Here is a 16,358-nt window from a genome sequence, read left to right on the forward strand (position 1 = left end):
TAAAATAGAAATAAAGATGCACCTAAAAATTCTATAAATTTTTTTTTTAAAAAAAGTAGGAAAACCCTCTTATTCATATCATCTCGTGTGAATATAAAAAAAAGAAAAGATTTTGAGTCCGATAAATTGTGTATCTTGCAACATATTATCTAGACCGTCTATTTTTAAGATTTTTATAGATCTGTTTGATTTACGTAATTTTTTGAGTTTAAAATTTTATAATTAGATATAAAAATAAATTTTTAGATAACCCTAAAAAATTATACGAAATGTTATAATAAAAATTGAAAACGGGCCTTAATTGGGTTGTTAAGGTTGCAACCTTACACAAACCACATCCTTGGAAAAAAATCATTTTAAGTTGTAGAAGTTTAGAGGTTACATTCTCAAAATTTAGGGTCCTAAAACTAATTCTAAGTGGACTTTTACCCAAGGGAGCAAATGCACATTCTAGACTCGCGGAGCAGGAGGATTCCCTCACTTACCCTGGTGCCGATCCCCTGTAAAGATGACGAGTATTTAAATGTTCAAATTTCGACGTCCGTACGGTGATGCGAACGAAGGGCGGAGATTCGAACCGATGGCAGGTGAGGCACTGGCCAAGCTATCTTTGAGAGAGAGAGAGAGAGAAACAAAGTAGGAAAAGAGGACGGCGGGATGCAGACCACATGGTCACGTCCTACGTCATCACAAGCTGAGCCAAAAGGACGATTTCCATGTCATCACTGCCTCCTCTACATACGACGCCCTGCTGTGCCACGTGGGCGAATGTAGTTGCGGTAGGCCGGGATTTTCATATCGCGCCTCGTCGAAGGGTCAGAATGCAATATTTACGTTGACGGGCTAATTGACCCTGGCTTTTGAAGAAATATCAAGGACACCCTTTGTGGTGGTAACCGCATAAGTACCACATCCAGCTCCGGGCTTTGTGGAAGTCAGGAAGCACCTGTGAAGGAAACTGAGAAACCCAACCCTATGCTGGGAAGGACCCCGCCTTCTTCTGATTAAAGTTTAAGTAACTTCAAAATCCTCGATTCTCTTAGTTTTTAAAATATTTATTTTTACTATCAATTTCATGATTTGCATTTATGTGGGGAGTTCCATTTTTAGGGAACCAAATAGGATCTAACTATGCCTAACCATGGACCCACTAATACATGGAACTGATCTTCTTTATGTTGATATTTACCTTTCAATTATTCTACTCTCCCTCGCTATCTCCAAAGATAATTACCAATTTGGAACTGATCTACTTTAACTTGATATCTACCCTTCGTTTATTTCAACTCTCTCTCTCGCTATCTCCCAAGATGAATTACCAAAAAAAATTCCTGCTTTTTATATTTGATAATCTCCGTGTAAAGTTGAAAAATCTTAGATTTTTATGTTTGCTGAAGAGTTAGGAAGTTCTCTGACTTTGGGAACCTTTGAAAAGTTAAAAGAAGCTGTGGACTTATTGTGAATAGACACGAGACGTGAGAGTTATGTGGATCTATTATGAATTTACGAGAAGCAGCAATTAATTCACTTCTTATAATCTCTCAAAATCTGTACTTTCTTGTGGATGCCAAAAATTATGAAGCAATTAATGGAGAGATAAAAGAGTTGGTGCGCGTGTGTAGGTGAGGTCAGAATCGAATGTACGGAAATCGTGACAGGAGATAGCGTAAGGCAAGGGAAGATTTTGTGAGTTTTGATGGGCAAAAATATTCAATCATTCATATTTCATAACTTCTTTCTCTCTCTCTCTCTCTCTCTCTCTAAGTAAGAGCATGCAAAGGGACGGCCAAATCGAACCGTGACGCTAGATTACGTCATTTTTTATCTTGGTTCGATATGTCTCGTCTCTAGCCGTATCAACTCACCTCATATAGTACAATGAGACAGGGTGTATGACTAAAGTACCCTGAATCAATTCATTAATTGTCAATAATTCCAGAAATGGCAAAACGTACGTTTAGTCTGGTACGCAAGATTTAGCAAAGGTTGGAATACGTGCTCCGCCGGGAGCATCTACAGTCCCTTGGGAAAAAAGGCATTACTAAGGACCTTTTTTATCCGGATTTTTTTTGATCCATCTAGGAATCACCGAACGATGATTGTTTTAAAAAAAAATAATAATAATTTGTGCTTTTAACACTGAGATTTTCTCCATAAAATTTGGATGGCCAGTATTAATTTGGGAATGTTATCTTTCATCTTGTAGGTCTACTCAGCACTCACAAGACCTTCTTGGGAGGAAATAAATTTTTTTTTTTTTTCAACTGAGATTCTCATAACCATCTGAGAGAATCATTAAACGGTCCTTTACAAAAGAAACAAATTGAAATTTAGCTTTCTAACATTCAGATTTTACCCTCCAACATCGACTCTTATAAGTAGGAATTAAAGCATAAGAAATAAACAAACCAGGAGAGGAGAAGCCAGATTTAACAAGGGCTACTGCCTCATTGGCCGCACGGTAGACATGAAAAAAAGAAATAAGAAGACCAGGTGTCAAACAGAGGTCAATAATTTTCAACTAAAAAACATGAAGAGACCAAAGAATTATTTGCTTCTACTTACTCCATTTGATTATATTGAGGGAGTCACCTTCAATGATAATCGCTCTTGATGTGCCTTTACTAACGATAATCTCTAATCCTTGTAGAAGGGACGAGATTTCTGTGTGATTAGCCATGGTATTGCCACAAGGTCCTGCATAAGAAAAATGGTCGATCCCTCACGGTCTCTAAGCAAGCAACCAATTCCAACATGACCCGAATTGCCAATAGAGCTTCCGTCAAAGTTAAGTTTAAGAGGGCCCACTAGAGGTGCCTTCCAATTAGAGTGTAGACTAGAAGTCGGAGAGCAAGGGTAGACAAATATGCTTTCAATTAATAAAGATGCCCTCCATGACCTTTAGCAGTAGAAGAAAACCAATCCCATGGAGCCTGCAAGATACAATCTTTAACACTTTTAATAGGTAGGAAGAGAAATCCCATCAAAAGTTATGTTGTTACCTTCCAACCAAATTTGCAAGATAGAAATGGAAATTATACTCTTGCACTTAGTGTGACGGTAAAAGATTTGGGTGGCCAATGCAAGAGCGTGGGTTCAAATCCAGAGAGCAGCCACTAAAAAGCCAAAGATTAGGACCAACTCCAGCTCATCCCTCTTGGACCATGCGAGACCATCCCCCTGTTTTAAATGGAAATTATACTCGTGTGTAGGAGTGAGTAGAAATGTTTTGGCACAACTGAAAATTGTCGTCGTAGGTTATGGATGACCATTGAACACGGAAGGACACGGCAAACCACAAATAAAAGACTAATATTGTGGAGATGGAAAGAGAGAGGACGGGAGCATTGTTCAACAAAAAGCATGAAAATATGTGAACTGACAATGTCATTTGCTAAGTTTGGAAGGGCAAGGTGGCGATGTCCTTTTGCGTATTTGGCATGCGCTTATGCATAGATTGTGTCGTGTCGTGTCCTTGCATTGGGCTCGAGCAGTTTGAACAAACTAAAAAACCCTCGTGAAATGTTTGGCATTCTTCAACAAGGGTAGAGAGAGAGAGAGGGGATGCAATTATTGAAAGCGTGACATCCTCGAGGCGTTTCGTTCTTCAATCTCCCGTCAAATCACGTAATTACCGTTGCCTTTACACGTGATTGCGCCTATGCACGATACACTTTTTTAAAAATTTGAAATCTTTTTTTTCCTCATCTTCATGCATTTTCATTTTGATGTCCACACGACATTTTTGCATACAAAAAGTTTTGAGGTCGGCTCTAGTTTGATGGTTTAGAGCCTATAAATTTTTCCTTTATCCGGATGAAAAAAGACAAAAGAATATTGCATGCACCTATCGCTCTCTCCAATTACAATATAAAATCTCTCTCTTAGTAGGAGAGATTATTTTAGGTAAAAAAAATAGTATGTATATATTTTAAGATGTGAGAAAGCTTTTTATGTTATCCTACAACATAGAAGTTTTATCCTCTTTTTAACAATATCCAACCGTCTATTTTTTATCAAGAGAGCCATTCACCATTTGATTTCAGATCCGACATCTCAAAGTATTTTATTTTTGAAGAATATACTGTTTGTAATTTTTTGTAAACTTTTTTTTAAAATAAATTATTGGTGAAATGTTTTATAGAATTTTACTTTAAATCAAGGTCTTTAATTTACTCCTACTATTAATTTTCTTATCTATAAATAAAAATTCAATAATATTAAGTTAATGAAGAAATAAAGTAATAGGGAATAAGTTTTTTTTGGAAAAAGATAAAATATGGGTTTACATCGTTTCCATGAAAAAAAGTGATTTTTTGAATATCTTTTGAAAAACTCGGATTTTGGATTTTAAAAAATCGGATTTTTTTTGAAAAAAATAAGTGTTTTAAATAGAGACTTGCTAATCATGCTCTCTACACCCATTCTCTTTCTCCACCTTTTCCCTATCTCTCTCCCCTATACATAAGCTTCTATAAAAATCCTTTATCTCATGCATTAATCTCTCAATCTCAATATTCTCTATATCTCTATCTACACATCTCTCTCTCCTCCACATAAATTGCTATAAAAATCTTTCAGCTCTCCTAAAATCTCTCAAGCACTTTGTCTCCACATCTCTCTCTCTCCCATCTTTCTCAATTTATCTCCACGCAATCCCTCCCTTAACTCTGACTTAATATACCCTAACCGTAAGACTCCTAACTCTATTGTTTCTTTCAGATAGGGTTCTTTCCTACTTTTTGCAACATTGGCTTAATAATGTAGTATAGGTATTTACCGATATGTTTATTATCTCCACCTCCCTTAACTCTGACTTAATATACTCTAACTATAGGACGACAAGGGCCCACCTCTCACTTCAGCTTAATATTGTAGTATAGATATTTACCAGTTTGTTTATTTTGAATGTAGCAAACTAAATTGAGGCTCTTCTCTATCTCACTAGTTAAATTGGTTACTTATCTGGCTCTAGACTAGCCACAAATTGGACCATTTTTAAGCATATATGGAATCGCCCTATATGGATAGAGAGTTGGTGGAATCGATCTGGTTTCATGTCAGACCTGTTGCCATGGAGCTCATCAGCTCCTTATTGGTTATTTTCTTGTATTTTAAATTTTTATTATTTTTAAATTTTTTTTTTATTGACCAATTCTTTCTACCAGATTGCAATCTCGATAAGTGATTCGCCAATCCAAACCGATTTGCTAGATGGCTGATTCATCGTTCTATTTGGGTCTATATGGTTGGCCGACCTGGCAATATGGACAGGTCTAATTGGCTATCTAGTAAAACAATTAAATAATTTTTTTTTATATATATAAGGTGCCAACTTATATACTATTGAAGTAAGGTGTAGAAAAAAAAAAAAAAACCTCTAACAGATAGTGTTCAGACATTGGAAAAGCCTTCAATTTGATCATCTTAATCTTATGAAGATAAAAAGAATTTCAAGTTCTAAAAATAGAGTCTTATATCAAATAATCTAGACCGCATATTTCAAGATTTTCAAGTTTTTATAAATGTGCTCGATGTGTATCATTTTTACAATTCTAATTTTTATAACTAGCGATGGAAGTAGAGTTTCAAACCACGTAAGGCTTTGGACATCAAAACTACATCTCTCGAAAAAATTTAGAGGTAATCTAAAGCACAAGGAAGGCCCCTTCTGCAAACCTCACGCAATCGAGAAAACTGGAAGAAAGAGAAGATGGGAAGAATAGGTGCCTTTATGAATTTGACTTGAGATCGTTAAGACAATAAAACAAAACAAGGTCAACATGAGAGAGTAGATTCCCAACAATAACACAAGGGGAATATTAGAGATTAGAGATTCCAATTCTGGGAAAGCCAACCACCAAACCATGTTCGGATTGGCAAACCAGATTCAAACATCTATTTAGGTAGACCGAATTGTTGTACACTATGCTTCCCACGGCAGGATATTGTAGGCTCTCGAAACATAAGCCAAATATTGAAACAAAATGCAGAAAGACATTATACTCCCATAGGAGTATACTATCCATTTACTTCCTCAAGTAAAACTCATCATTGGTTAATTTAGGACCCCAAATTTTGAGGATATAACCTTTTCAATCGCTATATTGACATCAAGAAAAACAAAATCCTAATTGCATCTTCTATGCACTTGAAAAAAGTAAAGTAAATAGAGACCGTCGAGTTTTTAGAGGGTGAGATCTAAGTATCAAGATACTCAAAATTTTAATTTTAATTTTTTAGAATAATAATATAATCATTTTTAAGGGGTTACTAGAAGCTCATATTGAAAACCTCCTCCCAAGTCGGTTTTGTGACTAAAAGGGTAGATGTACACTATGCTCCGGTAGGATCATACTATATGTGTTGAGAATTGCAAAATCTGATAGAAGTATTTTTTTTGCAAGGTATACGGTTAGGGGAGAATGAAGACCTAGACTTTAGTTGGGGCATAGGTGGTGCTACCACCATGACCCAACCCCATCTACAAATCTTGATTCAAGAAAATTTCAATGCGAAATTGTAAAATTCCTATAAACAAGGTTTTAAAAAATAGATTGATGACTGGAATTGGGCATTCTGATTTTTAATATGGTGTAGAGGATTGGCGATCCAGATTGACAATTGGGTTTCCCAAACTGGTCTATTAAAAACAAAATATTGAAAAAAAAAAAGTGGCTGGTTTCCTATATATTTCACAAGAACTGGTTCACACGCGAGGATTTCCAATCTAGATCGGTTAGTTCTAATCGGGATATGCGTTGAAGGTCGCTTGTGAATATGTGGAACTGTAAATCCTTTGAATACAAAGGAAAATTGAATGAAAGAACGGGAGAGGCCCCAAAAAGTTGAAAGGGAGAAATGGGGGCTATGGGGTGCCGTTATTTCCCTCGATATATGTGAAGAAGAAAAGTGCGGAGTTGCTTTCTTAATACAAAAAGGTATTATCGAATTTTAATATAAAGGAAAAGATCGAAATACGATTGATATTCTTTCCATCCCATTTGTTGGCATTTGACATCATCTCTCAAAAAGGGCTGGCAAGTTCCACGCCCTCTCTCTTTCTCTCTCTAGGGTTTTGTTTACTTTTGGAAAGCCCACGGATTGCATGACGTTTACCTGTCAGCCCAATGCATATGTGGGGTTGTCTCTCATGCACGGAGGTGCAAGGACGATAAAGAATATTTGTTTTTTATGTAGTTTTAGATGGAGTACAAAAAAGCTGATTTATTTTCAACTTCGGATTTTGTTACCCTTTTTAAAATTAATATAATATTCGAATCAAGTAGTGAACACTAAAAATACATTAGAAATAGTTGATATTATCTTAAAAATATTTCAATTGACCATCTCGACCTCAAAAATTATGAATATGAAAATAAAGATTTCAATTGGTAAATGTAATTACATCATATAATATATTATCTAGACCGTTTATTTTTAAGATTTTCAAATATTTATAAATTTGTGTCTTTCGACGTAATTTGATAGTGTGCTTTACTTAAATTGTTTAAAATAAGCACCTTACAAAACCATTCGTTTTAGGTTTATGTTGGGTTCCCCTTTTGTGAAATGTTGCTTATAAGATGCAATTTATGTATGGTATCAATCTTAAATAATCAAAGTAAGGCTTACTTTCAAACCTCGCCAAAAGATGTAGATCTAGTGTTGAAAATCCTTGAGACTTGAAAATCTATTTTCATCTTGCTCTAAAAATTGTGCAAATCGAGTTGATTTATGAATACCTCAAAATCTTTAAGATCAATAGTCGAGAGTTTTTTTTTGGGTGAGTGAATAGTCTACATAATGTACAACAAGATGCACTATTTTTAAAAATTGAAATTCTTTTCATCTGTATCCTTACAACTCCAAGGTCGAAATTATCAATTAGGAGTGAGATTTTAAAGTGCACCTTATACAATGCATAAGATGACACCTTGATAAACTTGTTTCTTATGAAAAAGTCATTCACGAGTAATCGAGAGCAAGAACCAACTGACTCATTATCGTCCATCTCTAAGATGGATGTTTAAAAAAAAAAACTCACAGGGGGCTAAAATGAATTTAGACATAAAAAAGTTTATAAAAAAATCACATTTTAAATATTAATTTTTTTATAAAAAATCACATTTTAAATATGAAAAAATTTATTTTATTCTCATATTCATAATCATCTTAATCAAGATCAATAATCCTAAAAAATTTAGGTTAAAAATCTATTTTTAAAATAGATTTAAGTGGCACCCGCATATGCACAAATGAGTTGGCTGACTCATAGAATCCGTCATTTTCTCATTCAGGTTGTAACATCACAGATAACGATTACGTCATGCATGCGGAATACTACGAAACCGGTCCGTAGGGCCAACAGGGGCATTCGTGGTTACGGGGCAGGTGCCCAACGAACGTAACATAACATGCTCTATTTCACTTAACGGATTAAAAAAAAACGAACAAAAAAAAATGCCCCTAAACTCCCTGTCTCAAACAATAATCCAGCTTTGATTAATGGGCGTTTAATTACGATTAACATGTTTATCCACTCTTCTCCAACAAATTAATAACCTAGCAAATTTAGAAAATTTTTTTTTATGGAAAAAGTTAATATAAGTGCAAGGTTTTGACCTATCAAATTAAGACGAGTCTCAAATATTTTATCAGAAGAGGTTTTTTTATGTTCAAATATGCTCCAATTGATCATCTCAACTCCAAGATGTATGAACATGAAAAAAAAATAGATTTCAAGTTTTAAAAATAATTCATCTTATAATGTATTTTTGGACTGATATTTAAATTTTCATAGATTTATTCGATCTATATTATTTATAAAAAATTTTAAATTTTATAGTTAAAAATAAAAATATATTTTAAAACCGTCATCAAGATTTTCAGTATTAAAACCATATTTCCCACACTATTTGAAGGTGCGCTTTGCTCTGTTTAGAGCGTCAGCAATATACAAACCGCACCAAAATTTATGAGGGGGCAATTTAGTCTAATCGAAGAGATCCGATCGGCACTCGTCATCGTTTATTAAATAATGAGTTGACCTGTTAAATTATGCAAGATCCATGCATTATAGCCATGGAACGAAAATCTCCATCCTGGCCTCAACATGGGAAGTTTCCACTTCCAAGTAATAGGCAGCTGATTTTAGCGCATTTTCTCAAGGAAAATGTTTTGATTGGCCCAGCCCTATAATAATAAACAAAACGTAATTGGTTGTAGTTCTAAGGCTTTGACCATTAGGGTTGTGACAAAAATTAAGATCTTATGCCCGGTACACATTATGTAAATTAATATTGGTTTTGACCATTATCGTTGTGGTACACATTATGTAAATTAATATTGGTTTTGACCATTATGGTTGTGGTACACATTATGTAAATTAATATTGGCTTTGACCATTATGGTTGTGACAAAAAATAGGATCTTATGCTCGGTACACATTACGTAAATCGTTTATTTCACCCTAAGAATAAGATATGTATATTTTTTGTGCATCAAATTTTATAATTGGTGTAAGAAACTGATTTTAGCCACCATGGAGATTTTTGATGTCTAATACTTTTCGAACGGGGATTTTTAAAGCCACTATAGAGGTTCTTGATGTCTAATGCTTTTCGGACGAAGATTTAAATGCTGCTTTATTTTATTTTCATAAAGCCTCGGTCTTATAGAAACTACATCCTTTGACCAAATTCAGCTCAATTTGATAAGATCTCGGCAAAATTATGGCCATGTATACGAGTTTGGCAGGCTTTCTATTTCAAAATTAAGGAATTTTTAAGAAAAATTTAGAAAACATTTCTATCAACATTTTGGGTATTTGCTAAGTGAAATTTACACAAAACCCCTTTCTATATTTTACTGTTTAAGTGCTGGATTTTTACTGGAATTTTTATCCAGAGGTCTTGGGCCATTTGAGTGGACAGAGTTTTGGCCTTTGGGCTACTCTGCAGGAATGCCGTACTCTATTGGAACTAAGTGGAAACGAAAACCACAACCGAAATTTCGGAGCACTGGGGATCTGAGCCTTACCCATTCTTGCCTTGAAGACAAAGAGTAAATACGTCTCCAGTAGAGGGGAAAATGTCATGAAAAAGTGGAGGCAAAAAAATAAAAGAGACAGAGCTTATTGACATGAGAAACAGAGAGAGAGATAAAGCTTATTGTGTGTGTGTGTGAGAGAGAGAAAGCTTATTGAGATGAGAAACAGAGAGAGAGAGAGAGCTTATTGAGATGAGAAACAGAGAGAGAGAGAACTTATTGAGATGAGAAACAGAGAGAGAGAGAGCTTATTGAGATGAGAAACGGAGAGAGAGAGAAAGCTTATTGAGATGAGAAACAGAGAGAGAGAGAGCTTATTGAGATGAGAAACAGAGAGAGAGAGAGCTTATTGAGATGAGAAACAGAGAGAGAGAGAGCTTATTGAGATGAGAAACAGAGAGAGAGAGAGCTTATTGAGATGAGAAACGGAGAGAGAGAGAAAGCTTATTGAGATGAGAAACAGAGAGAGAGAGAGCTTATTGAGATGAGAAACAGAGAGAGAGAGAGCTTATTGAGATGAGAAACAGAGAGAGAGAGAGCTTGTTGAGATGAGAAACAGAGAGAGAGAGAGCTTATTGAGATGAGAAACAGAGAGAGAGAGAGAAAGCTTATTGAGATGAGAAACAGAGAGAGAGAGAAAGCTTATTGAGATGAGAAACAGAGAGAGAGAGAGAAAGCTTATTGAGATGAGAAACAGAGAGAGAGAGAAAGCTTATTGAGATGAGAAACAGAGAGAGAGAGAAAGCTTATTGAGATGAGAAACAGAGAGAGAGAGAAAGCTTATTGCGAGAGAGAGAGAAAGAGAGAGAGATGTACAAGAAGTGTCCATTTTATGTATGTATGCATAGAGAAGATCTCATGCAAAAATGGTTCATGTACAAAACACAAGATCTTCATACTGTGTATACCAAACAGGCCCAAAAACAAACAAACCAACCAACCAACCAACCAATCAACCAACAAAATGAGTATGAGTCCGCATAGAGCTTTTCCTTTCTTCTCCATAAAATAAAACGACCCCCTTACTCTCTCTAATTTAGCCGGGTTTTGTATATAGGATGAAATGTTTATGGTGGTGCGGCCTCTCTCCAAGATTTCTCCATTGTGCCCCTATGTCCTGAGCCACATTTCTTGCATCCGACCCCACACCAAGTAATCCTCTCCTCGTGAAACCCACACTGTACAAACCCTTCTCCCCTTTCCAACCATTGGGAAATGACTTTCTTGGTAACCCTTCTTCCCCAAATAATTCTCTCTCCTATTCAACAAAACAACCAAACTATTAACAGGTTATTTAGAGAGAGAAAGTGGGGCAAACCGCCCAAATTTAAATGTTCATAAACAACTCACTATAGTCAGAGAGAGAGAGAGAGAGAGAGAGAGACAGAGAGAGTTAAATACACAGAGAAATTATAAGTTGCAGATGAAAACCTTTAGCCAAGAAGGGACGTTGCTTTTGTAACCTGTAGCTAAAATCACTGAATCAAAAGCCTCTTCTTGCCCATTCACAAATTTGGCCCCATTCAATGTCAGAGACTTCACGGCAGGAACAATCTGAGAGTAAGAAGGAAAGAGAAACAATAGTTTGTTACAGAGGTTCTATGAACTGATGAACCGTAAAAAGATAGAGAGAGAAACACATACAAAAAGCAAGTGGAGGAGTCGATGGAGAGAGTCCATTGTTTTCTCTCTCCTCCTTTTTTTCCTTTCTTTTTGAAAGTCAAGTTGGGGTTTCTAAGTTTGTTTAGTGCTTACCTTGATCTTTCCACTTTTGATTTTTGCAAGGGCCCCCACATCTAAAACAGGGGTCTTTCCTGTAGTGTTCTTGAGCTCTATAGGTCCCATTTCAGGCCTTTTCAACCCCTGTTTCTCTGTGCTCCCCAGTATTACATGTGAAGCCATTAACAAGAACTTGTCCACCATCCTTAATGGAAGCCACTTCAACAACCCCATTGCCACCCCAAATGTCGACAGCCCAAACATCTCTCTGGGCAATACATGCACCTGTACAAAAAAACCCATGTTGGAATCACTAAAAATACCTTGAAAAAATATATATATATATATATATATATATATATATATATATAGAGAGAGAGAGAGAAAGAGAGAGAGAGAGAGAGAGAGAGAGAGAGAGAGAGAGAGAGAGAGAGAGAGAGCAACCCTTGTCCACTAAAAAAAAAGGATAATGTCTGAGAAAAAGAGACAAGAAGGTAGGTATGAAACATACACTGTTCCTAACCACCATGAAAGGCTTTGCATCGTGGTTGCAGAGGTCAAGGCAAACCTCCATGCCTGAATTACCAGACCCAATAACCAGAACCTTTTGCCCCTCCATTTCTGAACCAGTCTTGTAATCACTAGTATGAACCACTCTGCCTTTGAAAGAGCTCAAACCAGGCAAATCAGGCACCATTGGCTCTGCATTCTCCCCTGTTGCGACTACCAGCCACCTGCATATGTACTCCACTAATATAGACTCTCTCTCTCTAACCATTTCAGTCCTCACCCTCCATCTTTTCAACCCTGAATCATAACAAGCAGACTGTACCCTGCGGTTAAACCTCGGGCGTATATTAAACCTCTCTGCATAAGCATTAATGTAAGAAATGAACTGTTCTTTTGTGGGGTAGGTTGGAAAGGTTTGAGGAAACTCCATTAATGGGAGCTCGCAAAAATACTTGGGCAAATGGAGTTTCAGGCGGCCGTATGTTTTGTATTGCCACATGGAGGCCATGCAATCTTCTTTCTCTAGAATAATGGAGGGGACGCTCTGTTGCTTTAGGCAAGCGGCCGTGGCAAGACCAGAGGGTCCTGCACCCACAATTACAGGCCCACTGACCCAGAAACTGATAAGGTGTTGGTGTTGGTCTTGTGACCCTTTCCCCCGTTGCTTGCACACACAGTCCATCAAAATGGCTCTCACTTTCTCTCTCTACAATGATACTCTAGCTATCTCTACGAAAACTTCAACCAGGCACACTCCAAATACTAATGCTTTCTCTCTCTAAAGTGAAGAAAGCTTGGTCCGAGACACAGAGGCACAGTGAGTCTCTCTTTAAATGGCTGATAGCTTCTTGAAATGCAGGGTGTCTTGCTTCTTTGGCGGGCTTCCTCTCTAGGATAGAGAAGGTGGCGTCATGAATGCATTGATGGGAAATGCAGGGTGGTGGTGGGGCGTTGAATATAAGGGGGTGGAGAAGAGAAGAAGCGAGTACATGCATCTGATAAAACTGGCAAGAGAGAGAAGAGGGTTCGTCCTGCAAACGGAACATCTCTTCCGCACCCATCTCTTTCTCTCACTAACTTCTCTCTCTAAAACCCTCTTAATCCGACCCAACCTTCAATGAGGATACTTCACGGGCTATTAATAGTAGCTTAGCTCGTTGCAGCCCTTCTTCTAAATGTTACCAAATTCTCAAACTACCCCTATCTTCGCCGATTAATATCGGCTATTTCTTCTTAGACCGAGAGATACACGAAACTTCCTCATCATTTAGCATCTAGTACTCAATTTTTTTGGTTTTTTTTTTTTTTTTTTTTTTAAATGTTAACATAGATAGGTTCCAAGTATTCATTTTTAAATTTCATGCGACAGCCATTCCCCATTGCGTATGAATCCACAGGATATTTCACATGATGAAAATGGGTAATTTGGACTTTTCACGACTCTACGATAAACGGTAAAATATGGCACCTGTCTATATCTTTAACCAGAAACAAATCGGAAATTCTCAGACCTGTTGCACAATGTTCAAGACAAGGTCAAATAAACCTCAACCTGACTTCTCTCTCTCTCTCTAACTTCTACCTGGCTCTTTCTCTCTCCTAGTTTTGAACGTTTCTTGTATTTCCCTCTCTTCTCGTGCGCACCCGGTCTGTCTGTTTAACTTCAGAGTCCCACGCCTCATTTCGCTCTCTACCCAACACCCTCTTTCATGATTGCCTCAAAATCCTCTTAATCTAAAAACCCCCCCATCAACTATATGACATTCTAAAGCCCAATTCTTGTAAATCCCTATTCTCTCTCTCTTCATCTAACTTCCCTCGAACCAATGTCTCTTTCTCTCTCTACTAAAATATGCATTCATCTCTCTCTATGGGTGTCCAAATGAAATCTTTGTGAATCTCTCTACTATCCAGCCATACCACGCTTCTTTCTCTCTCTTACATCAGGGAGTTGTATTCTCGAGGAGAGAGAAACGGCCCGTTCCGGAACCCTCCTTTAAAGCTCTACGTACGGTAGACTTTCCCCTCTCCTGCAACGCCTATGAATGTGGCCAAACACCCTTTTGGACTTCATTCTCTTTTTTCTTTTTTCTTTTTTTACATATTTTGGATTTCATTCTCTCTCTCTAACGTCCCTTGGTCCCTTGTTTATGAGCCGTCACTTTTGAGCCCCTCGCGTCACGACAAGCCCCCATCGCTCGTGCCAAGGCACGTGACAGATTTCACCAAAAAAAGCCGCCCACGTCGGACTCCTCTATGCACGGCCGAAGCACACTATGTGCAGGAGTACCGAGAAAGACCGCATCTTTAGAATAAATATCCATACTGCCACCAAGTCATCCTAGCCCGTGGGTGGACCCCTCGAGTGGTTATGGACCTGGACCTAGACAATAGAACTGATTGATCGGGTAGGTCCATTGACCTTGACGCTACTAGGTTTGGGTCCGGCTTGGGTCGCATCTGAGTCGAGGCCAACCTAATCCAACTCGAATCAAAATAAGTAAATCCTTACCTCATAACTCACCAGAAATTGTATGTCGAGCATTGAAAAACCTTTACATACATCCATTCGACTTGAATATTATGGTTGTAAAAAAAAAAGGATTTCAAGCTCTTAAAATATTATATATTGTAACAAATTATCGAGACTATCCATTTTACTTTTAAAATAAATGTTCACATGTCTGCATCATCTATACCATTTTTTGGGTTTCAAGTTTGATTGGTGGTGCGGAAAATTGATTTTAAAACCATCATAAAGCCAAAGGTACTTTCCAGATGAAGCTTTAATTTATTTTTGTAAAGCTTAGACCTTAAAGAAACCTCATCCATATTAATACAAATTACATATAAATAATAAAATCAACTTTTCGATATTTTTATTTACAGACCTAATAACCCAATCCATTAGGTTGGGCCCGGATCCAAGAACCCGATCCAATCTAGGTCTACCCGGACACAACCCATTCCTACCCCTAATGCCCTTGCCCTGGCCTTCATGAAAAGCATACCAAGTGATCTATGTGACTACATGGAATATGGACACAAGAGCTTGTGCAATTATAGGTTGGACGGTGATGAAGAAATAGTGGACCTCAGATTGAATTCCATGATATTTGATGTAGCACATGCTTGAGCCAAATTACTCTATGATTTGACACTTACGACCACATGGTTTGGATGGTTATATGGATCATAATATTTCATTATCACCATCATAACTTTTATCCAACTATTTCGGGTCAGCTATATGAATCTTGATTTATCATTCTACTCTATTAAAGGTCATATCCTCAATGAGACTATAAGTCCCTATATCTTTTCGCATTATCTCGAATAATACCTTTTTAGGCTTATCACTTGCCAATTTTTAGCCTTCTATTTAAAGTAACTCGCATCTCTTTGCAAGTGGTTCCACCTAAAGTTTATGTTGGTTGCTTATCTAACACAAGTCACTTCTTTTATCTAGATTTGACGGGTCAAGAAAAAGTTTGAAATCCTCACCTTTTTTAAATCGATGGACCATAGTATTCCATTCCCTCGTATTCATGGTCATTCCACAAGGAAAGTGTCTACGCTCTTTATGCATTTATGAACGGGCCATTGCCCGTCAGGGAGGATCAGCGCTTTGAAAACTAACCAGTCGGTCACACATTCGTCTCAAACATGATCAAAACCATGTGGCTTGGGTTTTTCGAGATCCTTCAGGATCAGAAACTTTTTTAATAAAAAAGAGAAGTTGCTAAGAACTGGCAGGAGTTGAGGCGAAACTTGAGAGTTTTCGCTCCATACTGGTATCGATTGCAGGCTAACTTGACGATTTTTGAAACACGGGTGAGGGCAGAGGAAAATGTTGCCATAGTTGATAGTACAAGCGATTCTGGTGAAAATTTATGTCAGCACAAGGATTAAACTCGCAATTCATATTCTTTTTGAAACTTGGCATTTATTGAAAAATTCAGCCTTAACCACTTTCATATTAAAATGTCCCTTCCCTGCAAGATATGGAAATTACAAATTAGCAAACTTTATTTAAAAAAAAACGTTAAGCAAATTTCATTGAGGTAATGAACAGGTTA

General features: G+C 37.1%; 1 protein-coding gene and 1 long non-coding RNA gene across 5 annotated transcripts; both read right to left on the minus strand.

Annotated features, from left to right (window-relative positions):
- Nucleotides 1-2,321: 2,321 nt before the first annotated feature.
- LOC148782995 (uncharacterized) lies at nucleotides 2,322-3,668 on the minus strand. 4 transcript variants are annotated; one of them, XR_016051898.1, is made up of 2 exons: nucleotides 3,042-3,668; nucleotides 2,322-2,933 (listed from the first exon to the last, which is right to left on the minus strand). It is a non-coding gene; the product is annotated as an uncharacterized LOC148782995 (long non-coding RNA). The 4 variants fall into 4 exon arrangements; XR_016051901.1 differs by having other exon boundaries at nucleotides 2,322-2,947; XR_016051899.1 differs by having other exon boundaries at nucleotides 3,003-3,668.
- Nucleotides 3,669-10,863: 7,195 nt separating this feature from the next.
- Nucleotides 10,864-13,519, minus strand: LOC18429571 (putative indole-3-pyruvate monooxygenase YUCCA4). The gene is made up of 4 exons (XM_020664182.2): nucleotides 12,281-13,519; nucleotides 11,806-12,054; nucleotides 11,482-11,604; nucleotides 10,864-11,308 (listed from the first exon to the last, which is right to left on the minus strand). Exons 1-4 carry the CDS (start codon nucleotides 12,959-12,961, stop codon nucleotides 11,087-11,089), a joined length of 1,275 nt encoding a protein of 424 aa, XP_020519841.1. The 5' UTR covers nucleotides 12,962-13,519; the 3' UTR covers nucleotides 10,864-11,086.
- Nucleotides 13,520-16,358: the final 2,839 nt, after the last annotated feature.

Source organism: Amborella trichopoda, chromosome 3 (genome assembly GCF_054954075.1).
Source record: "Amborella trichopoda isolate Santa Cruz 75 chromosome 3, AtrichopodaSantaCruz75HAP2 v2.0, whole genome shotgun sequence".
Classification (NCBI taxonomy): Eukaryota; Viridiplantae; Streptophyta; class Magnoliopsida; order Amborellales; family Amborellaceae; genus Amborella; species Amborella trichopoda.